Source organism: Bufo bufo, chromosome 7 (assembly GCF_905171765.1).
Source record: "Bufo bufo chromosome 7, aBufBuf1.1, whole genome shotgun sequence".
Taxonomy (NCBI): domain Eukaryota; kingdom Metazoa; phylum Chordata; class Amphibia; order Anura; family Bufonidae; genus Bufo; species Bufo bufo.
In genome coordinates, this window is record NC_053395.1 from 175,150,160 (window position 1) to 175,173,530 (window position 23,371).

A 23,371-nucleotide genomic window follows, 5' to 3' on the forward strand; every position below is an offset into this window, starting at 1 on the left:
TTGTTATGCCCCTTACCAGAACATTTCAGCGTGCCGTACAATAAACTAAGTCTTTGCTCCAAGTTTAACCAAGCTTCATGAATTCTTACCGGAAGAGAATTTGTCAATACACAGTCACCAGATGTGTCTTCAGCAAACCCGCTGCTGTCCGAGTGCTGGCTCGCAGTCCTCAGCAGATTATCTGAAAAGATAGATCCAGTCTGTTTTCAATCATCAGAAAGCGCGTCCAAGACCTTACATTACACTGTAAACCTCCTCCTGGTTTTACTTCCGGCTCGCTGATCTACCATTTACACTCCTGTAGACTGTAAAGGTGTTTCCTAGTGTTTCAGTCTCTTTAAGCACTATGAAGTAGTAGGACTATTTTTTTTTATATATTCACAGTGTCAGCCGAACCCACCGAGAACGATTGGATCCGCTGACACTAATGTGTGTGTGGAGCTCCTGACTGTCCACTTAGGGAACTTTCACACTTGCGTTGTTTTATTCCGGCAGGCAGTTCCGTTGCCTGAACTGCCTGATCAGGCAAACTGTATGCAAACGCATGTCTTTTTTTCTGACTGATCAGGCACTTTTCAGACTGATCAGGATCCTGATCAGTCTGAAAAATGCCTAATCAGTCAGAAAAATGCATTGCAATACCGGATCCGTTTTTCCGGTGTCATCAGGCAAAACGGATTTGGTATTTATTTTTTTCTCATTTTTAAAGGTCTGCGCATGCGCAGAACGGAAGGACGGGTCCGGCATTTATTCCTATGGAAAAATTGCCGGATCCAGCATTCAGGCAAGTCTTCAGTTTTTTTTGCCGGAGATAAAACCGTAGCATGCTACGGTTTTCTCTTTTGCCTGGTCAGTCAAAATAACTGAACTGAAGACATCCTGAACGGATTACTCTCCATTCAGAATGCATGGAGATATGCCTGATCAGTTCTTTTCCAGTATAGAGCCCCTGTGACGGAACTCTATGCCGGAAATGAAAAACGCTAATGTGAAAGTAGCCTTACAGGTGATACCAGGGAGACAAGGATCGAACAAAATGAATATTTTCGCCCGATCCTTTGGGTCGCCTAGGGTATAAAAGCCACCACCAGAAATGTCCAGCAGCAGCTTTCTCCTCTCTCCCCATTAAATACACATTTGGCCAAGCTGAACATAAATGTGTATGGGGGAAGCCGGGAGGGAGTCAGGAGAAATAGCTGTGGCCGACAGCTACTGAATGTGCATGGGAGGCTTAAGATTTCCTCAGGTCACTGCCACCATCTATCCCAATGGACTCAATATGTACCACCAGTGCTTCTGCAGTACAGCTGGTGACAACACTAGTTCTACAGCAGCATAGAGATCTAGTTGTCACCTGATGGTACTCGCTACTAGGCAAGTGCCAAAGGACATCTGTCAGCAGGTTTGTACCTATGACACTGGCTGACCTGTTACATGAGCACTTGGCAGCTGAAGGCATCTGTGTTGGTCCCATGTTCATATGTGTCCATATTGCTGAGAAAAATCATGGTTTAATATATGCAAATTAGGCTCTAGGAGCAAAGGGGGCGTTGACGTTACACCTAGAGGCTCTGCCCTCTCTGCAACTGCCACGTCCTCTCCATTTTGATAGACAGGGCCAGGACCCAGGAGTGATGTTTTCACTGTCTAGCCCTGTCAAACTGCACAGGGCGCGGCAGTTGCAGAGAGAGCAGAGCCTCTAGGAGTAACGGCAACACCCCTGTTGCTCCTAGAGGCATATATTAAAACATTTCTCTAAGCACTGCAGGCACATATGAACATGGGAGGTCAGCCAGTTTCATAGGTACAAATCTGTTAACAGATACCCTGAAGCCAGACAACCCTTGGGATACACATGCAATAAAGAACTTACCTGACAGATCCTGCGCTGCGGCTCCAGTTCTTAGAGACTGTTTCTATTTACAAGGCTGCAGCAGTGATCTCACGCTGTCAACACGTGACTGCTGCAGCCAACTACGGGCCTCAGAGGTGTACCCGAAGAGGCCCGAGATTGCCTGCAGCGGTCACATGCATTTGATGTGATGTTACCAATGCAGCAGAGTAAATACAGCCTGGCCAGGAAAACAGGAGCAGCTGTGCGGGACCGGTCAGGTAAGTAATTACAAGTTCTTTATTGCAGGTGGATCACATTCTTAAAAAGTTACATTTTTCCTGAACTCTGGACATAAGAAATCTGTCAGAAAAAGACCTATTTTCTTTTATGGGAGACTGTTCTAGGCATGCTTTGTAAAGCACGCAGAGATCCGTGTGCGGGGAATGCTTCTTAGGCCCATGTGGCTGGAAAATTTTGAACTGCTGTTCACAGCCTAGACATGATGGCTGCAGGCTGCAAATAAAATCTTGCAGTGAAAGTAAAAAAAAAAAAAAAAAAAAAAAAAAAAAAAAAATTAAATAAAAATGTTTAGGTATCTAGTTTAAATTAGAAAAAAATATAGGCAATTCTTATTAAAGGAGGACCCCTCACCCCTGCTGTGCTTTAGTAAATGCTTTTCTTAGATCTCTGCGTTGTGCCGTTCTTCTGCTACTACTCCTAGGAATCGATAACAGATTGTTACCATTTCCCCTGTCCATAGTCGGACACTGTCCAATTGGTGCTTAGAAGTATCGGACTGCGAGGGGATAAACTCCTAGCTGGTAACACCCAGTTATCAATATGGTCATAAATTTCTAGGAGGAGTAATAAAGCAACACCACAACAAAAAGTTATAAGAAAAGATGCTCCAGAATTTGTATTTCATGGTGGATACTAGGGGTGAACGAATCTAGCTTCGGACCCAAGATCCCAAGTCAATTCATTCCAAACTTTGTTTTAATGCTGTATGGAAACCTGTCTCCGTACAGCATTAAAATGTATGTGCTTTGCGGCGGCAAAATTCGTTAAGTCCAAAGTTGCGTGAGACTTCGGGGGAATAACTTTGGCCTTCGATTCTACGACTTTAAAAACAGGAATCTGAAGTCAACTTTGGTAGCAATACTAAAGCCAACTTCAGATTCCAGTTTAAATTTTTTTTTTTTTAAACATTCTTGGATCCGAAGCGCGATTTGCTCACCCCTAGTGAATACAATTATTTACTAAAAACAGACATGTTAGGAGAGGTGACCGCTCCTTGGAAATGGAAACATTGACATCTTACCTTTGCCTATTTTTTCCAAAGTCAAACGACATCTGGGTGGAACTTGGTTGGGTTCCTCCTCTGCGCTCTGCAACTACAAAAGAACAAAACCGTTAAAAGCGATGCTCGTGTGTTAGCACGCAAACAGATTCTAGAGCAGAAGAATAGAAAACGTGGCCGTCAAAGATAAGAAGGATCAGGGATCCACAAAACGAGAAGGTCTTCCTTCCAATAAAACCTCAAAGCTTTGAGCAGCACACACACACGAGACAAGTATGTAATCATATGAATAAAAAAATAATAAAAAAAAAAACCAGCACATCACTTTCCAAAGCAGAGAGGAAGTTCCTTGTGACAAGTTTTAAACAAAGAAATCCCGTTGTCAAAAGCAGTTACTGAAAATATGAATCACGCAGCGGCTTCCTGTGCGGCAAACAGAGGTCTTACAATAGTTTGGCAGCTGAAATAGAACGCGGAGGTAAACATCCATTGTGGGCAGTAAAAGCCTTCAATCTGCCCTGTGCACTAAACGATTGCACTTTGGTTGTATCCACTTGAAATCAAAGCTATGAGGAGAGCATTAAAAAACAAAAAACACAAAATGTAAATATTACAGTAAAACAAAAACCATAACACTGAAGCTGGAAACTGATCAGGAGAATGCTGCACAGTACACTAATGGAAAAATGTACCGCACCCCCAGATGAGGCAGGTTTACTCCGATCTATAGAATGTACAGGTCACGGCCATGGGATACAAACAGCAGAGCATGACCACAATCTAATACACTGGGGACTAGATTATTCCAGGCGTTAGACATTTTCCACAAGGGGGTTACACCTTATCTCCGTGTTTTGGCTCACAGTATATGATAATCAATGATCAAACACTGACACGTGAATGCAGCCTTAGGCCTCATGCATGTGACCGTGTCCGTTTTGCAGTCCGCAAATAAGGGATGCCGGCCGTGTACATTCTGCAGAATAGAACGTCCGGCTCTCAATAGAACGGTCCTATCCTTGTCCGTGATATTGACAAGGATAGGACATGTTCTATCTTTTTTTTTGCAGGGCCACGGAACAGACGTGCAGATGTGGATGCTGCCCGCATCCGAGTCGTCAGAGTATTTATCTACCGACTCCACAGCCCTGGTACACATAAAGAGCAATGGAGACACGCAAAAACCCTGTGCACTCCACGTTCACACGGCCAGACAGAACACAAGGAACATTCCACATCCCAGCCACCAGATAGCAGTGTTCACCTGGAAATGGAAGGGCTTTCTTCAGAAGACTGGCCTTTCTGTAAGTGCTCCCTGGCTACGCAAAAAGAAATCCAGGAGATTGGAAAATTCCCAAAAGATAAAAGTTTGAAGGAAAAACTGCTACTGCTCCAGCAGAAACAATAAAACCGATACCAATCAGCACCTTATGGACCAGCTTTGAACAAGTCTCCATGAAAATGCAAACTAAAAAGGGAACTCCGACATAAAATACATCCCCGAAATATTCCAAATACACAAAAGCGGAGGCAGAGTCATTCCCAAACATGTGGGAAACTGGAGAAGGCAGAGGCCTCGACAGAACTTTACGTGCCTCGTCATATGTAAAATAAGATTGGACAAGTCTTAGGTGTCAGCTGCACATTTCTAGGCGTTTTGGATACAGTCTCCTAACTGTGATAATTTTCCATCAATGGGAATTATATAGTCTGATTAGAGATAAAGATTACCGTAAAACTGTCTAAGAACTCTTCCATCTCTACCCTAAAGTCTACATTAACAGGTACCTCTACCCCATGAGAAGGCCACCGCTGCCACTGGGCACTTTATACAGGAATTTTCCAAAGACTTCCCTTCTCTTGTAAACTGGGAAAGGCAAGGTTTAAAGGGGTATTCCCATCTGGGACATTTATGGCATAGCGCTAGTATAAGCCACAAATGTGAGGTGCAGGTTGCACCCTTGGGACCTGTTCCTATCTCAGGAACTGGGCACCGAAGTAAACCGGAGAGCAAACTGCGCACGAGCCATGTCCTCTCCATTCACTACCACGGTCCTTCCAAAAATTAGCCAAGAAAGGTGTGCTCAGCTCTTGACCGAAGACCCATAGACGTGAACATACGTCAATTTGGATATTGAGAAGAATAGGCCACTAATAAATTATTTTTTTATTAATAATCCTTTAAGAAACTAACCCTAGGTCAGAATAGAAGCTCATGTTCAGTATGCACGAGCGCAGACAATCCACCTCTTAGAGCTCCAGAAACACGATCTCTGTGCTGGCTGCATGTCCTGGGCCGACTACCCCCCCCCCGACCCAAATTGACTATCATAATAATTTAGGATCCATAGAAAAAAAAGTAAAGAAAGGAGGGCGGCACTCAACACTGCTGTAATCGATTCCTTTATTCTTCATACAGAAACAATAGGGCTGGGGAAGTCTGCGCTTCCTTTTAGCGTCACTACCTGTGGTCGTCATGGTGACCTCTGACGCTTACACTATAGGCAAACAATTGGTTAGTACTTAAAAAAACATTTCATATAAAAACACTGGGGTCATTTCTCTCATTCAGACGGAGGGGACCCATGGCAGACGTCTGAATAATCCATCTAGCCCCCTCTTGTAATAGTTCACGGTGTCCATCTCCTCCATCTGACATGCCTGAAACTAACTAAATACCTGCAAACGTGAGGCAATTCGGATCGCCTCCATGGGTCTGACGTACATGATTGATTTACCTGGGACATCCCTTCCCTGTTTTTACCGAATCAATATGCTCTCTGAACCTTTCATATGGGGGTCTTATTGTTTTGCCTATATATTAAAGGCCCCACAGCGGCATAGCACTAAATATACTACACAGCTACTGCATGTAATAAAATGGGATACTTAGTGCTGGACGCCCCCAAACATCATAAATTACTTCTGACAGTTGTATCTGCAATATGAGCAATTGCCACATCTGTACTTCCCTCGTGGTCTTTAATCTGTTAACCAGTTGCTTGCTCTCCTTACACTAAGACGACCTCTCACCAATCTCTTATCACGTGGCACTTCCTAAAGGTTATAAGTGGTTTCATTATTGCGTATTCTCCCAAACTCTCCTCATTCCTCAGTACGTACCAGTTGCTCTGAATTACATGTCTGATCAGCTCCGCTGCTGGACTAAATGTAAAGGCAAACCCGAACCTACCCTCGCTTTTTTCATTGCTTCTGTTTTTTTCCGTTTTTTTTTTATAAATTATCCTGTGTGAATTGATCCACTTTGTTCATGGCCATCTCGATGCTTATTTCCGGATACCCTCTTCTAAGTAACCCGTCTTAACTCTTTGGCTTGCTTCGTATACCCCTCTTTGGTGTTATGGATTCTTTTCAGCCTAGGAAATTGGCCATAGGGAACGGATTTTTATATTTTTTTTTTAACGCTATGCGGATGGAAACGGTCATGATGTAACGGAGAATTGGCGGCAGTTAGTTTTCGATAGCTCTCAGTGTTAAGAATCCCATCCCTCACAGTGACAAAATCATCAAGAAACTCCAAAGATGTACCACAGGTGAATCTCCTGTTCATATTATTGGTGGTGTTGAGGAAGGAAACAAATTCCTCACACTGAGATTTCGTGCCCGACCATATAAGAAAGACATCATCCACGTAGCGAAGGAAAATCTGCATATAGCACAGATACAGATTTTTTATGGCTAGGTACAGATTAGCGTACACGGCACCGGTGTACCCATCACTGCGCCGTATATTTGTTTGAACCATTGTTCACCAAAACTTAAATACGTTGCTAGTAAGAACGAAGTTCAGGGCATCATGAACAGACTGGCAGTAAAGATCGCCCTTACCTGCATTGCCCAAAATTTCTGTAACAGCTTCCACCCCCGCACTGTGCGGTATGCGGGTGTATAGGGATACTAGGCTGAAACCCTCCTGCCACTGAAAACCTCTCAGGGCTAGGAAGAAATCCCAAAATACCAAGTCGGCTTCTTAGGTCGTTCCGGTATCAACTTAATGTTGCTAGGGAGAAAGTCTGAACTATTACAAGAGGGGGCTAGATGGATTATTTGGACGTCTGCCATGGGTCCCCTCCATCTGAATGAGAGAAATGACCCCAGTGTTTTTATATGAAATGGTTTTTTAAGTACTAACCTATTGTTTGCCTATAGTGTATGTTGTTTTTAACCCACCTAATAAGCGTCAGAGGTCACCATGACTTTAAAAGGAAGCGCAGACTTGCACGATGAGGTCAGTGGTCCGAGGAAACGCGGTAGCGCGAAACGGCTGTCGGCGCTCTGTGTTAGAATAAGTCCATCTCAGCCCTATTGTTTGTACCCGTTTCTGTATGAAGAATAAAGGAATCGATTACAGCAGTGGCGAGTGCCGCCCTCCTTTCTATGGATTTTATGCACTTGTATTATGGACTGAGCACCACGCATGCTGTGCATATGACAAGGCACTTAGGTAGCCATTACCTGTGGGAGAGACATTGAGCAGTGGCGCCCCGATTCACGCTTTCTATGGATTGTAATAGTAATTTAGGGTCCATTCACACATCCGTAGTGTATTGCGGATCAGCAATACACCCGGACGGCAACCCCATAGAACTGCCCATTTTTGTCCGGACAAGAATAGGACATGTTCTATTTTTTTCCCGGAGCCGTGGACCGGGAGATAGGGGGAACACTTCGGAAATGCGGATAGCACACTGTGTGCTGTCCGCATCCATTCCTGCCCCATAGAGAATGAATGGGTGCCCAATTGTGGTTTGGTTAATAAAGGTCAAAAAGAAGCCCAATGACATACTCCTACGGCTGTGCTCGGGGGTGGTGTTAGGTTAGGGTGTTCTATTTGACTTGTGGTATAATGCCATTATTTTCTCTGGAATGTCCATGCTTTTGCACTATGCACTAAAATAAAACTCAATAAAAATGAGCTAATAAAAAAATTAAAAAAAAAACTCTTCGAAAACCCCTTTAAGTCTTTAAATCATTAGATAACATGGCACAGTAGGTATCAGAGCATGGATAGGACCCCAATCAGTTTTACATCAAATACAAGGAACCAGATCTCAATGACGGATATATACAGCAGCAGGTCCTACATAGATCTTTAGAGAAGCGACATGAACAGCCAGTGTACTGCGCCTGCTGCGTGGCGCTCAATATAGCACTAGGTTCCTAAGCGTCAATAACTTCAATTACTTTTTCTTCCCATTGTGCTCTGTGTAGGTTTATTTTCAAGCCTATGACATAAACACGTTTTCACCACTTTTTCGGCAATATATTTAAAAAAGGAAATGTATGCTTATCTAATGCTGCAAGGAACACATGGCATTGAGTGACCAAACCCATAGGAAAACAAGTGACATTTACAGTTTCTGGAAAAATGAAATACACAGAAATAAGTGAGAAGTCTTCCTTTGTTTAAAAGTCGGCTACCAACCTAAACTTCTGTTTCCTGTCACCAATGCCCTCATCATTTTTACAGCAACAACTTGAGGACAAAAGCGAGCTTTTCCCAAAGAAGTGCAATAAAAACAATCGCCAAGACAAAAAACACAAAACAAACCTAGAAAAACAAAAACATCAAACAACCACCTAGAAGAAAAAACAGTCAGTGTGGAACAAGAACGCTGGTGACAAACAGGTCATTGTGGACTGGACAAGAATGTATTTTTGCAGTTGACGTGCCCATAAACTAAACACAATCAGTCTGCATATAATGCACACAGAGGCCCGTTCACACATGTGGAATTTGATGAGTATTCTTTGCCTAAATAGTCAAACCCACTACGGTTCTACATCTAATGCAAGCGAGCGAGGCATTTTATAGCCGCTTCACGTGCAGCAGAAAACATCTGCACAGAGCATGTTCATTCTTCAGAGATTTGGCATGGAAAAGCCATGGAGCAAACCCCCACACATCTGTGATGGAAGTCGAAGGGTCAGCCTCAGATTCTCATGTAAATACGAGACAGTTCTGCCACGTGTGAACATACCCTTAAAGGGTTTTCCGAAATTTTTATACTATCCTTAGGATAGGTCATCAGTAGCTGATCAGTGGAGCTGGGGGTCCCCTGCTGATCAGCTGTTTGAGGAGGTAGCAGCGCTCCTGTAAGCACCGCAGCCTCCTCTCTGCTTCTCCTAGGCCGAGTGACGACACGTTCATGTTTCATGTGGCCTAGGACAACAGGAGGGCCGCTGGCTTCTCAAAACAGCCGATCAGTGGGGGTGTCGGGTGTCTGATGCCCACCGATCATATACTGATTACCTATCCTGAGGATAGGTCGTCAGTATATATAAAAAAAAAATATATATATAAAAAAGTGTATCGCTTAAAAAACCCTCTTAAAGTGTTCTTAGCCGGGGGAGACTATCAGATTTGCGTGGCTGAGCATGCATGCTCACTTCTGTAGGAGCGGGAGCACCTAAAAGTACTTTCACACTAGCGTTAGAAGAATCCGGCAGGCAGTTCCATTGCCGGAACTGCCTGCCGGATCCGGAAATCCGTATGCTGCGGTATTTTCTCTGGCCAAATACCGTAAAAGGAACTGAACGGAAGACATCCTGATGCATACTGAACGGATTGCTCTCCATTCAGAATGCATTAGGATAAAACGGAAGCGTTTTTTCCCCCAGTATTGAGCCCCTAGGACGGAACTTAATACCGGAAAACTTTAACGCAAGTGTGATTTCCATAATGGGATAGGTCAAAATGTACAAAGACACACACACAGTCTTGAGGATTAACTCACACAAGCAACTTACGCTTTGCAAACTGAAACTTGGGCAATAGCCAGTTATGTTCACGGTGTATAGATACTGCCATTCCCTTCTTACCTCAGGAAACCCCCTGGTGTTTTATTTTCGATTGCCTCTCTGAACAATAATCTAATGGGCCCTTAATGGATGGTCTGCACAACAGTAGGAATCACTCCACCGCCTGAGGAAGGAGCGTGTAACTGAGCATGTGCGACCATCTGCAGAGGCCGTATTATGTGGACATTCTGAGGGGAAAGCAAGAGAACACCGAGGGAGGGGATCCTGCATAGCTTCAGACAGGAACTTTTCTTAAATCATTCGAATAGAATGGTTGGTACAATCTACCTGGTCATGACATTGGCTGCCCATCCACTGCAGTATACAAACTTCTTACTCTCACCCATGAAGTTCTTCACAGTCCGGCATGCCCTACATCTTGCCTCATCTCTAGTTACCAACCCGCTCATGCTCTCCGTTCTGCCAATGAGGTAAGACTGGCACCCTCCATAATCCAGACTTCCCTCTCCAATCTCCAAGACTTGCCTCAAGCTGCACCAATTCTCTGGAATGCGCTACCCCAATCAGGTTATGGCCCCATGTACACTGATGTAGCCGTTTTTGCAGTCCATAAAACATGGACACCGGCTGTGTGTTCCATATTTTGTGGATCGGTACGTCCGGCCCTCTATTAGAGCGGCTTATTCTTGTCTGCAAAATGGACAAGAATAGGACATGTTCTATTTTATTTGCGGAGCCGCAGAACGGACATGCCGATGTGGACGGCGGCCCCATTTAAATGAATGGGTCTGCATATGATCCACAAAAATGCAGATCGGACGTGGACCAAAACTACAGTTCTGTGCATGAGCCCTTAAAAGGAATCTGTAACCAGGATCTTGGACTATTATCTGCAGTAAGACATGAATAGTAATATAGCCAAAGAGTGCAACTTACATATTTTAATTTTTTCCCTACTGCCCCCGTTCAGCCCCTGTCCGTATTTAAAGCTGTACTGACATATATAGTCAGCGTTGCTATGAATGCACACTGGAGTCCTTTCCATTATGTTAGGGCTACACAGCAGTCCGGACCGGGCATTACAGCGCAGCGTTGAGCGCCAACAATGGGGGCATATGGGGCAGCCGGAAAACACAATCTGGACTCCTTAGCTTTAGTACTACTACTGTAATAGTCCAAGATCCTGGTGAGAGTTTCCCTTTAACACTTAATAGCCACAGTTTTAGGTGTGCTCTTAAAAACCATCTGTCTACGTCTATCACATTCCCTAAGGACACTTCTCGGTTCACCCCCTCTACATGATTCCTCTGAACCCAATCACTTTACCGATCAATAACCCCCACACTCCACGTGCTTCATATCTGTACAGAGACGCTGGCAGGTGACTGGTTAATGCAGCTTTAGGCACATCACCATACTTTCTTTCCACATATTTGGCAGATTGGATACAGATCTATTCATTTCAATGGGGGCAGCACACTGTGCACTGTTCGCAGCCGCATGTCCTTGCTACATAAATAAATAAACAGAACATTATTCTTCTCCGTTTTGTTGACAAATAGAGTTTTTGACAATTCAGCCCAGGGAAACTGCGTGATTTATTTTGCAAGTCTCCGATTTGTACACCGCAAAATACATAGTCGTGTGCATGATGCCTTAGGTTTACTACTATTTTTTTTTTTTATAAAAGATGGCCGCCCACTGTACAAAAAACCACACACATTTACCTTTTGTGCCAGCCGCATTCCCTCATAGATTGCAAGCTCTTGGGAGCCAATTTTTGCTGCGATTGTTACACTGTCTGATTCCCCCGCACATGTACCGTCTGAATTGTACAGTTCTGCGGAATATGTTGGAGCTACATAAGATTATTATCCGGAAATATTTAATCACAGGACAACCACTTGAAAGGCGTTTTTCAGGAGAGTGGGACGGGCATCAGATTGTCACATAACTGACCCTATAAAATGATCTTTTCTTTTAAAAAAAGATGATCCTATGAAGCGTGACCAAAATTCTCTAGAAATACAGCGAGTTCCTCATTCCTCAGCTGAATGGAGGAGAGAAACGGAAGGCATGTGCGGGGGACACTCTGCATACTAAGCACTTTCACAGACATTGGTTTCGTCAGGTTTAGTCTACATGGAAACCGTATGTATTTCATCTCCCGCAGAATGCAGAGTCGGCACTAATTCCTGTTATTTGGTGAGGTTGCATCACGTCCACACAAAAGGTCTACAACTCTCAGCATTTTTAAATACACCTACATGCATCAAGAGAAGATCTTTCCAAAACCAGAGACACCAACTATCAAAAACACCCACAAAAGAAAAAAAATATACAATTATAATAATTATATACACTAAATGGCATCTGTCAGCAGTTTTGTCCCTATGACACTGGCTGACCTGCTACACGTGCACTTGGCAGCTGAAGGAATCTGTTGGACCCATGTTCATATGCGTCAGAGAAAAAACATGGTTTAATATATGCAAATGAGGCTCTAGGAGCAACGGGGGCGTTACCTTTACTCCTAAAGGCTCTGCTCTCTGCAGCCGCGCCCTCTGCAGGCAATAAAAAAAAATAAAAAAAATGCCCCCCCCCCCCCCCCCCCCGTTGGGAGGATCATTTGCATATATTAAACCATGTTTTTTCTCAGTAATGCGGGAACATATGAACATGGGACCAACACAGACGTCTTCAGCTGCCAAGTGCACATGTAACAGGCCAGCCAGTGTCCTAGGTACAAATAGACTAGCACAGACTCCTGCAGCTTGCTGCGCCTAGGTGCAGATCGCACAAATGTCCAAGAAGCAAGAAACCACCTGAGGTTTTAAAGTCCGACCCCTAGGCTTCTACTTGGGTATCAAATGGTCAAGACTTCACTCAAGTAATAAACAGCTGAACAAAGAATAAACTTTCAAACTAGCAGGTTTTTTTCCCGGCACTGAGTTCCGTCCTAGGGGCTCTATACCGGTTTTATCCCCATGCATTCTGAATGGAGAGCAATCTGTTCAGGATGCATCAGGATGTCTTCAGTTCAGTCTTTGACTTTTCAGGACGGAGATAATACCGCAGCATGCTGCGGGTTCATCTCCGTCCAAAATTATGGAACACTTGCCGGAATGCCGGAAATTGCATTTTTTCCCCATTGACATGCATTAATGCCGGATCCGGCCCCAAGTGTTCCGGCAAAAACGGATCCGGCATTGCGGTCTGCGCATGCTCAGACCGCAAAAAATGCCGGATCGTTTTTTCCGGATGACACCGGAGAGACGGATCCGGCATTTTAATGCATTTTTCGTACAGATCAGGATCCTGATCTGTATGACATATACCATCAGTTTGCATGCGTTTCCGGCGACAGAACTGCCTGCCGGAATCCTTTGCCGCAAGTGTGAAAGTACCCTTAATAGAATTGAAAAGCTCAAACAATAAAAAGGCTCAGCATCACTTCCATAAAGCAGCTATTGTGCATTACATTTTCTTTGCCCTTTAGACATTTTTTCCTTGCCACAACTGCGTAGGAGGTGTTCTAGGTCAGTCGCTGTTTGCTTACTCTCCTTACACAAGCATATAATCAGGGTGATCCTATCTAGGTACAGCTGAGAGATCTAGTCATCGGCTTTATTGCACCATGCAACAAAAGTTTTTAATTAACGCGGCAGGTAGTCTGGCCTCCAGTACATGCCAGTGACTGAAACGGAGGCGGCTGTAAAAATGTGAATCTACACTGCCCAGAACACACATGTCCAGGAAAGCACCAGCATGAAAATACAGTTTCCAGGGCCATTTCTGCCAAGTCCGCACTGCTGCAAATCATTTTCATCAAAAACCCAGGGGTTCTCCAATGCCTTCAAATTAGTGGCCAACAGGCTCTGTAGGGTCTAAAATAACTCCTCACCTTCTGGATGCCCTGTAACCGGGGTCCCTTGCTGTTCTCTGTAACCTAGCCTCCACCCATGACAGCTCCACATGGACATGCTGCACCTGTGACCTCAGTGGAGTCCGCTGCATCATTGCGGGAGGCCAAGAGAGACGCCGGCCGGAGATCCAGCAAGGGATCAGCAAGATCCATTTTACACTACTTTCACATCTGCGTTTTTAATTCAGGTTGTGAGATCCGGCAGAGGATCTGTAAACTGATCAGTTTTGTCCCCATTGACAATGAAGGGAGACAAAGCTGATCAGGATGCATCAGTTCAGTTGCGTTTTGGGGCCGGATACAACTTGTGTCCGGTTTGAAAAACAGAACAAACCTGATCAGGTATGAAAATCAATGTAAGGCTACTTTCACACTAGCGTTAATGTTTTCCAGTATTGAGATCCATCATAGGGTCTCAATACCGGAAATAAAACCGCTTCCATTTTGTCCCCATTCATTGTCAATGGGGGGGAATGCACCAAAATGCATTCCGTTCTCATACCAGAGAGCATCCTGCAGTTTGCTTTCCGTCCCGAGATGCGGAGCAAGACTGATCCGGCATGACCCACAATGCAAGTCAATGGAGTTCATGACGGATCCGTCTTGGCTATGTTAAAGATAATACAACCGGATCCGTACATAACGGATGCAGACTGTTGTATTATCAGTAACGGAAGAGTTTTTGCTGAACCCTGCCGGATCCAGCAAAAACGCAAGTGTGAAAGTAGCCTAAGGTTACCTTCACACCAAGTTCCGTTATTGAGATCCGTCATAGGATCTCAATAGCGGATGAAAACGCTTCAGTTTTGTCCCCATTCATTGTCAATGGGAACAAAACGGAGTGCACCAGAATGCATAGCAAGACTGATCCGTCATGACTGGAGAATGGAGATAGATGAGTTATCTCCGACAATAGAAATGGCTATGCTAAAGATAATACAACCGGATCCGTTCATAATGGATGCAGACTGTTGTATTGTTATGATGGCGGATCCAGCAAAAACGCTAGTGTGAATATAGCCCAAGTCAATGGTGCCAGATCAATTTTTTTGTATTTAATACAACTGGATCCAGCCAAAACTGAGCCAACAGGATGTATTAAATGGAACGGATGCTTTTAATTCAGGTTTTGAGATTCTCTGCTGGATCTTAAAACCTGAAATAAAAACGCAGACGTGAAAGTAGCCTTAGTTTGTTATTTTTATACCATTCTGAACTTTTGATCTAAAACTTTAAAAGGGACTGGACAACCCCTTTAAAGAGGATTCTAGTTCTGGACTGAATTCCATTTTCATATAGTCCCCACGTGTGAGGGGTAGTTGATATAACCAAAACTTTACTAGTTTATACACCACTCATTCACTGCAGCCATCCGCTGAGGACAAGTCCTCAGAGGCAGGCAGCCAGCGTGCTTACAAATTCTCAACTGGCATCTTACTTTTTGATCTTTCTGTATAGACTTCAACAGGTTATACCATAAAGGTCTGAATGGTGGAAGCCCTACCACTGGGGGCGCTGTTCCTATTCTTGCAGCTTTCACTCGGCTTCTTCCAGTCCCTCCTTACAGAATTCAATGAAGGCTGCAGCACTCTGCACAATCACTCGTCCTTTCCTCCTACTCCAGTAGCAGGAGGCAGACGTTCTGCCGATGGGACTATCACGGCATAAATATTAGCCGACATAAAACGTTCTTTAAAAAAAATAAAAAATTTAAGAAAAAAGGTAGCTTGCATGAACACTCTTCTCTCGCTAGAGGCAAGTATCCCTGAGATGCAAAGGAGATCTCCAGCTTGCTACAATCACAGCTGTACTGCTATGTGCACCGACCAGCACCCTCTATACTTGATTTGTAGTTTCCTAGAGCAGTTCTCCAATTACATGAAGTGCACCCTTCACTCAAGTGCTTAACATTTAACAAGAGATAATGTCCCAGAAAACAGAAGCTAAACTTACCACAATTATGAAACCGTTTCGCTTGTGCTTTTTTAGGAAGGGCGGAGTATTGGCAAGTACAGATAAGAGCCGAGACAGAAGGAGAACAATGCCCAGAACTAAGGGGGAGGGAGACAAGTGGGTGGTAGCGGGCGATAAGCAATTCATACCCACAAGGATATCATTTCCACCCACACACATGTGCCGGATCAAATTAAAATGTCAAAGGCTACGTTCACATGTCCAGTTACCCGACCCGGCATTGCTGAATACTGCAGTTCACCTCTGGACCCCGTAGACTATAATGGGATCCAGCTGCTTTTCGGCATGAGTGCTGGGTTTTGGCCGGACAAAAACCAGTTCATGCAACGGCTTTTGTCTGGTCAAAACCTGGCACTCATGGAAGAAACTGCCGGATCTTAGTAGTCAATGGGGTCCGGCAGTGAACGGCAGTATTTGACGATGCCAGATCTTTTTAACTCTGGCAGACTGTTCTATGCTGGAACAACCTGCCGGAGATGTGAATGTAGCCTAACCAAGGTGATCATCCTGCAGAGAAAAAGAGGCTGTTAACCCTTTGCTAAAATGATGGCTTATCCTCTGGAAAGACCATGACTAGCTGATCGGTGGGGATCAGACACCACGCACCCCTATGATCAGCTGTTCTGCGCAGCTGGAGCTACAGAGCAATGTCACCATTGTAATGGACAGATCTCGCCCTCTGCATTGTAGAGGGTAAAATCTGCAGTGAGGATACGTGGCGGAAAATTGACATGCTGAAGATTTAAAATGCCAATGGTCAAATTATGCTGCAGATGTGTATTCGGACTGTGTGGATGAGATATAGATATAAATATAAATGTATATTTTATCTATATCTCATCCACACAGTACGAATACACATCTACAATATTATATATATACACACACACAATCCACTATACTGGTATTGTACAATGCTGTGGATTTGCCACATGTGAACACATCCTTAAAAGGGTTTATTTTAAGATTTTTATACTGACGACGTATCTGAGCTTGCTGGGAGGGAAGTCGACACGCTGATCAGCTGTTTGAGAAGGCAATGCGGCTGAGCAAGATACCATTTACAGCTGCTATACAATGTATGGCGCTGTGCTTTGTGAGCACAGGAGCGCCCCTGCCTTCTCAAAACAGCTGAACAGCGCGGGTCCCGGGTGTCTGACCCCCACGATCAGATACTAATGACCTTTAACCCCTTTACGCAACAAGCATAAAGCATGTAACAACATGCACGCAAACCCTTATGATAATAGTTTAATCTTATCTACGCAGAAGTCAATGTGCCATCCTCTGCCATTCTACCTTTGCCTCACTGGCTTGTCAGTTGTCAGAGCTGATAGTTGTGCTGAATCATTTCCTACAGTGAGATGACACGCTCTGCAGATCACTGACCAAAGGATCATTCACTCGCTAAGTGTAGGTTCACACCTCCATTTAACTGATCTGCCTGTTTCACCAAATCCAGCCTAGCTGGACACTGCCGTTCACTTCCGAACTCTATTAACCGTAATGGGATCTGGCCACGAGTGCAGAGTTTCAGCTGGACAAAAGCCGCCGCATGCTCTGAGCCACGTTGATTTCTGCATTCATTTGCACCTGAAAATAGACGCAAATGAAGATAAAAATGTGGCCTCGTCAGGATCCCAAGGGGGAAAGGATGGCGCAGAAACGCCACTTGTGACCAAATTTGTTTTAAGTGGCATTCCAAAAGTCACAAACATGGGGTTTGCGACTTTCTTCCAACGCAAAGAGATAAATCTTTCCCATGGAGGAAAGGAGGAGAGAAAAATATATTATATATATATATATATATATATATATACATACATACATACATACACACACACACACACACACACATACATACATACACACACACACACACACACACACTCTACAGTCCACTGGCAGTAGTTTAATAGGTGAAAGAGCTGACAGACTCCTTTCTAAAGGAGTTGGCTAGTATCCTACCCTATATCCTCAGGATAGTTACATTACCATTGAAGTGAATGGGACGGAGGACCGGCAATTACACCCACTCACCGCTGCGAAGTCGACGGCGAGCAGGTTAACAGTAAAGATAAAGCAGCGCTGCGTTCTCTCTAAACAGCTGATCAGCAAAGTGCCTGGAGTCAGACCCCCGTCGATCTGATATTGATGATGTATCCTGAGGATAGTTCATCAATATAAGAAACCGGCCAACCCTTTAAAATTTAATGTAACAAAAAAATGTAAAATTAAAAACAATATAAACGCATACCTCTTCCAGCTCAAAAGATTCTTTATCCTGCTTTATAAGGCTTGATATGGAAGGGTTTGTCAAACACAGTTCCCTCTCTGGTGTAGAAGTAGATGGATTTTTTTCTGGTAGGTAGTGCTCACAATCCTGATCAGTAGATACACTCAAATCCTTATTAGTAGGGGAGCCCACAAGAGAGATATCACATTCATGTAGGTCTGTTGAAGGCTGTTCCTCTCCATTGGTGCTGGAATGAGCCAACATCTCTGAAACACCATTTTCCTTCGGAAGGACAGACACATCAAGACAACCGGTGTTGTTGGCTGAAGAATTAGGCACTTCCTCTTTAACTGTAGCAAGAGGTGGAGAAGTCTTTTTGAAAGGTTTCAGTACTTTCTGATCGCTTTTACTCGATTCATCGTCGTTACCAGTTTCATTGGGTCCTTTGTCTTCTACAGACTGAGAAGTATTGTTAGTTTCTCCTAAGGGTCGTGTGCCACATAAATTAAGTTTCGATAGTGTCTCCATGAGACGAGCTGCAGTCTGACTAGAAGACCTAATAAGAGGTGCTGGTTTGGATTCACTAGTAGTAGTAGAAGTAGTTAAAGATTTAGAGCTGCCGATTTGTTGGAGTGGAGTTCCAGAAACTTGAGAGTACAATGACGAAAAAGCGTTTGCAACCTCAGTGAGGACTTTAATTTGACGAAAACGACCTGTTGGAGAAAGAAAGATTAACAGAAAATCTCAATTTATGTAAAGATACCATGATTAAAAAAAAATGTGTATGTGTGTGTGTGTATGTATATATATATATATATATATTTTTATATTACAGACAGACATATACACACACTGCTCGTGGACAACAGTGGCACAGTGTATGAAACAGCAACCATGACCAATTTTCTTCTGTGGACTGTCACCATACAGAAATCCACTGTAAAAACAATCTGCCTAAGGGTCCATTCACACGTCCGCAATTTCGCTCCACATTTTGCGGAACGGAATTGCGGACCCATTCATTTCTATGGGGCAGCACGATGTGCTGCCCGGATCCGGAATTGCAGATCCGCACCTCAGATACCGAAAAATATAGAACATGTCCTATTCTTGTCTGCAATTGCGGACAAGAATAGGCATTTTCTATTCAGTGCCGGCGATGTGCGGTCCGCAAAATGCAGAACGCACTCCGCCGATGTCCGTGTTTTGCGGATCCACACACACGGACGAGTGAATGGACCCTTAATTGCAGATTTAATCCTTTCCTGCACAAAGCCTTAAATATATGACATAGCAAACTGAAGGTTAGTACACAATGACTTATATTAACAGGCAGAAATGGCAGTGGCTCAGGAACTGCGCTGCCACCATCAACAGTGGTAGTCAGCTGTAACTGTACAGCCAATACCCTGCTGCAATGGCCAATATCAGTGCTAGCGCCGATCCTGGACATTTAAACCATTGGATGGAGTTTACAAAGGGAGCAAATCAGTCTCATTGCAATGTGACGGTTGCTATGGCAGCTGGAGGCCTTACAAAGGCCTCCAAGTCTGCCATGTACCAAAGCCTATCAGGCCCTGCCAGAAACAGGGTCTGGAAAGCGAAGCACCATTGTAAAACTGACAGGAACAATACACTGCAATAGATGGCTATTGCAGTATATCACAACAGCCGATCAGACCACTGTATCTTTAAGTTCCAAGTGGGACAAAAAAACATTTCCTGTAACCAATGATTTTTTAAATGTTAGAGACACGATTGGTATTTCCAAGCCCGTAACCACCTGATCAATAAAAGGATCACGTTACTTATCCCCCACAATTAATGCAGTAGAAAAAAAACAAAAAAAAAAAAAAAAAAACACACACACCCTTAGGCTACTTTCACACTTGCAGCAGAGTGATCCGGCAAAACATATGCCTGATCAGTCAGAAAAATGCATTGAAATGCCGGATCAGTCATTTATTTTTTTCACCCTTTTTTCAGTCTGCGCATGCGCAGACCAGAATGCCGGATACGGCACTAATACATTCCTATGGAAAAAAATGCCTGATCCAGCATTCAGGCAAGTCTTCAGTTTTTTTGGCCGGAGATAAAACCGTAGCATGCTGTGGTTTTATCTTTTGCCTGATCAGTCAAAAAGACTGAACTGAAGACATCCTGAACAGATTGCTCTCCATTCAGGATGCATGGGATACACCTGATCAGTTCTTTTCTGGCATTGAGCCCTTTTGACGGAACTCCGTGCCGGAAAAGAAAAACGTTAGTATGAAAGTACCCTTACACAGCTACCGTATGTTGATGTAAAAAAAAAAAAAAAATACAATGTTAGATTTTTAATATGGCGATGCAAAATACAAATGATTTTTAATAAAATTGTGATTTAATGATGCTAAAGTAGTCGAACATGAAAAAAAACAACTACATTTTAGTATCATAATGGTGTCAACCTGCAGAATAAAGTTATATTGCCGTACTCAGGAAAAATTGCATAACAATTTTGGAGTGCTTTTTCTCCACCTTTGTAAAAATGAAACATTTGTTAGCTAAAACTACTTCTTGTTAAATAATTTTTGCTTTCCATTTAAAATCTACAAAAAAAAAAAAAAAAAAAAAGTTTAAAATGTTGCCTCTAATCTGCATTAAATCCTGCAAAACACCTAAAAAGGCTAACAAACTTCCTAAAAGCCATTTTGAATACTTTTTCACAGTCCTTAAAGGGTTTCTATCACTTCGTTTCACCTATTTAGCTTTCAGACACTAGCGATCCGCTAGTGTCTGCTTTATCTAACCATCCTAATATAAGAGCTTATTGTCCTGCCGTTTAGCTAAAAAAATAACTTATATAGATATGCAAATGAGCCTCTAGGTGCTATGGGGGCGTGATTAGCACCTAGAGGCTCCGTCTACCTTAACAAACTGCCGCCGCCCAGCGCGTCCCTCCAGCCCGCCCATCTCCAGCTGAAGCGATCCTCTCCGTGCGCGTCTCTGTTCTGCGCATGCGCAGTGAATGTCTGATCGCTTCCCTGCTCAGACATCTCCACTGCGCCTGTTCCTCGGAGCACTATGACGTCATCGGCGCAGGCGCAGTGGAGATGTCTGAGCAGGGAAGCGATCAGACATTCACTGCGCATGCGCCGAATACGAGGAGCATCGCATTCCGGAGGGACGCGCTGGGCGGCGGCAGTTTGTTAAGGTAGACGGAGCCTCTAGGTGCTAATCACGCCCCCATAGCACCTAGAGGCTCATTTGCATATCTATATAAGTTATTTTTTTAGCTAAACGGCAGGACAATAAGCTCTTATATTAGGATGGTTAGATAAAGCAGACACTAGCGGATCGCTAGTGTCTGAAAGCTAAATAGGTGAAACGAAGTGATAGAAACCCTTTAACCACCTCCGGACCGCCTAACGCAGATTCGCGTTCCGGAGGTGGCAGCGCTGCGCACAGTCACGCATATACGCGTCATCTCGCGAGACGCGAGATTTCGCTCCAAGCCGGCCCGCGCATGCGCATCGCGGGCCGGCAAAAGTTAAAGAAGAAGTTCGTCACCAGCCTGCCAGCAACGATCATTGGCTGGCAGGCTGGCGATTTTTAAAAAATCCAATCACAAGCCATATAACAGATCATATTAGTAAATATGATCTGTTATATGGCTTCTCTGCTCCTGTGCTGGTCCTTTTCGTCGGTTGGATCCAGCACAGGAGCAGACTGAACTGTGAGTAGCACCAACACTACACCTTAGCCCCAGATCACCCCCCTGCACCCCAATTAACCCTTTGATCACCCCTTTGATCGCCCCTGTCAATCACCAGTGAAAGGAAAAAAAGTGATCAGTGTAAACTGTCACTTTTTTTTTTTCACTAGTATTGGCTGTTAGGTTTTAGGGATAGTTTAGGCCCCTTGGTTAGGTAGTTAGCGTCAGTTAGCGCCCACCCCACCGCAGTCACTTTTATTCGCTGAATAGCGTATCGCTAATCAGCATTTGTACTTTTATAGTATCTGTAAGTGATCAAAACTGATCACGGTCAGATCTATAATAGTATTAGTGTCACTTTAGTTCGCCCTCCACCCAAAACGCAGTGTTTGCCCGATCAGGCCTGATCGGTCGCCCACACGTGCGTTCACCCACGCCCGCCCCACCGCAGTGACAAAAAATATATATTTTTTGATCACTGCACATTCATTTTACACGCACTGCGGCGATAAAAAAATCAGTTTTGATATTTTTTATCAACCGCAGCGGCCTCCGGTACTTCGCTAGCCTCCCCTTTGTAAGACAGGTTTGCTTTTTTTCTTGGGTAGTCTCAGGGAATACCCCTAAATTTAGTAGTCCAAAATGTCAAACAGGGGGTATTCTTCTGAAGAGGCCTACAGGATTCTGACCCAGTCGGATGAGGAGTGGGAACCCTCATCTGATGAATCTAGCGGGTCAGAATATGAACCTGTGGAAAGCAGTGGCTCTCTGACCCAAAGTTCGGACGAGGAGGTGGAGGTCCCTGGCAGCACCAGGCGTACCCGGCCCCATGTCGCTAGACCACAGGTTATGCAGGATCCGCTTCAAGAGCAGCAGAGTGGGGCTGTCGCTGCCGGATCACGTGGTGAGGCATACACCAGCAGCGCAGCCCTCCCTGGACCTAGTACCAGCACTGCCGTACAACATGGTGACGTGGCGAGCACCAGAAGGGCAGTTGAAGCTGGTACGGTGGCACGTGCACTAGTTACCCCGTCGCAGCCACCGCAAAGACAGGCCCGTAGAGCCCCTAGAATCCCTGAGGTGCTGGCAAACCCTGATTGGCAGTCACCAACTTCAGCCGCACCTGTAGTTCCCCCTTTCACCGCCCAGTCTGGAGTTCGGGTTGAGACGGCTCAAATCGGTTCGGCCCTGGGATTTTTTGAGCTGTTCTTGACTGCGGAGCTCTTGGACTTAGTCGTGGCAGAGACCAACCAGTATGCCACACAATTTATATCCGCCAACCCGGGAAGCTTTTATGCCCAGCCTTTCCGGTGGAAACCAGTCCAAGTTTCCGAAATTAAATTTTTTTTGGGCCTTCTCCTCAACATGGGCCTGACAAAAAAGCATGAATTGCGGTCATATTGGTCAACGCACCCGATTCATCACATGCCCATGTTCTCTGCTGCTATGTCCAGGGCACGATTTGAGGCCATCCTCCGTTTCCTGCATTTTAGCGACAACACCACCTCCCGTCCCAGAGGCCACCCAGCTTTTGACCGGCTCCACAAAATTCGGCCCCTCATAGACCATTTCAACCAGAAATTTGCAGATTTGTATACCCCCGAGCAAAACATCTGCGTAGA

The 23,371-nt window shown here is 44.4% G+C and overlaps 1 protein-coding gene across 2 annotated transcripts in view; it reads right to left on the reverse strand.

Annotated features, from left to right (window-relative positions):
* Positions 1 to 23,371, reverse strand: part of ITPRID2 (ITPR interacting domain containing 2) — an 87,852-nt gene that overhangs the window by 18,141 nt on the left and 46,340 nt on the right. For both annotated transcript variants that reach the window (XM_040439489.1, XM_040439491.1), the window contains 3 exons: positions 18,074 to 18,765; positions 3,156 to 3,228; positions 90 to 181 (listed from right to left, as the gene is read on the reverse strand). In XM_040439489.1, coding sequence (XP_040295423.1) covers positions 90 to 181; positions 3,156 to 3,228; positions 18,074 to 18,765 — 857 coding nt within the window. The remainder of the gene's footprint in view (positions 1 to 89; positions 182 to 3,155; positions 3,229 to 18,073; positions 18,766 to 23,371) is intronic.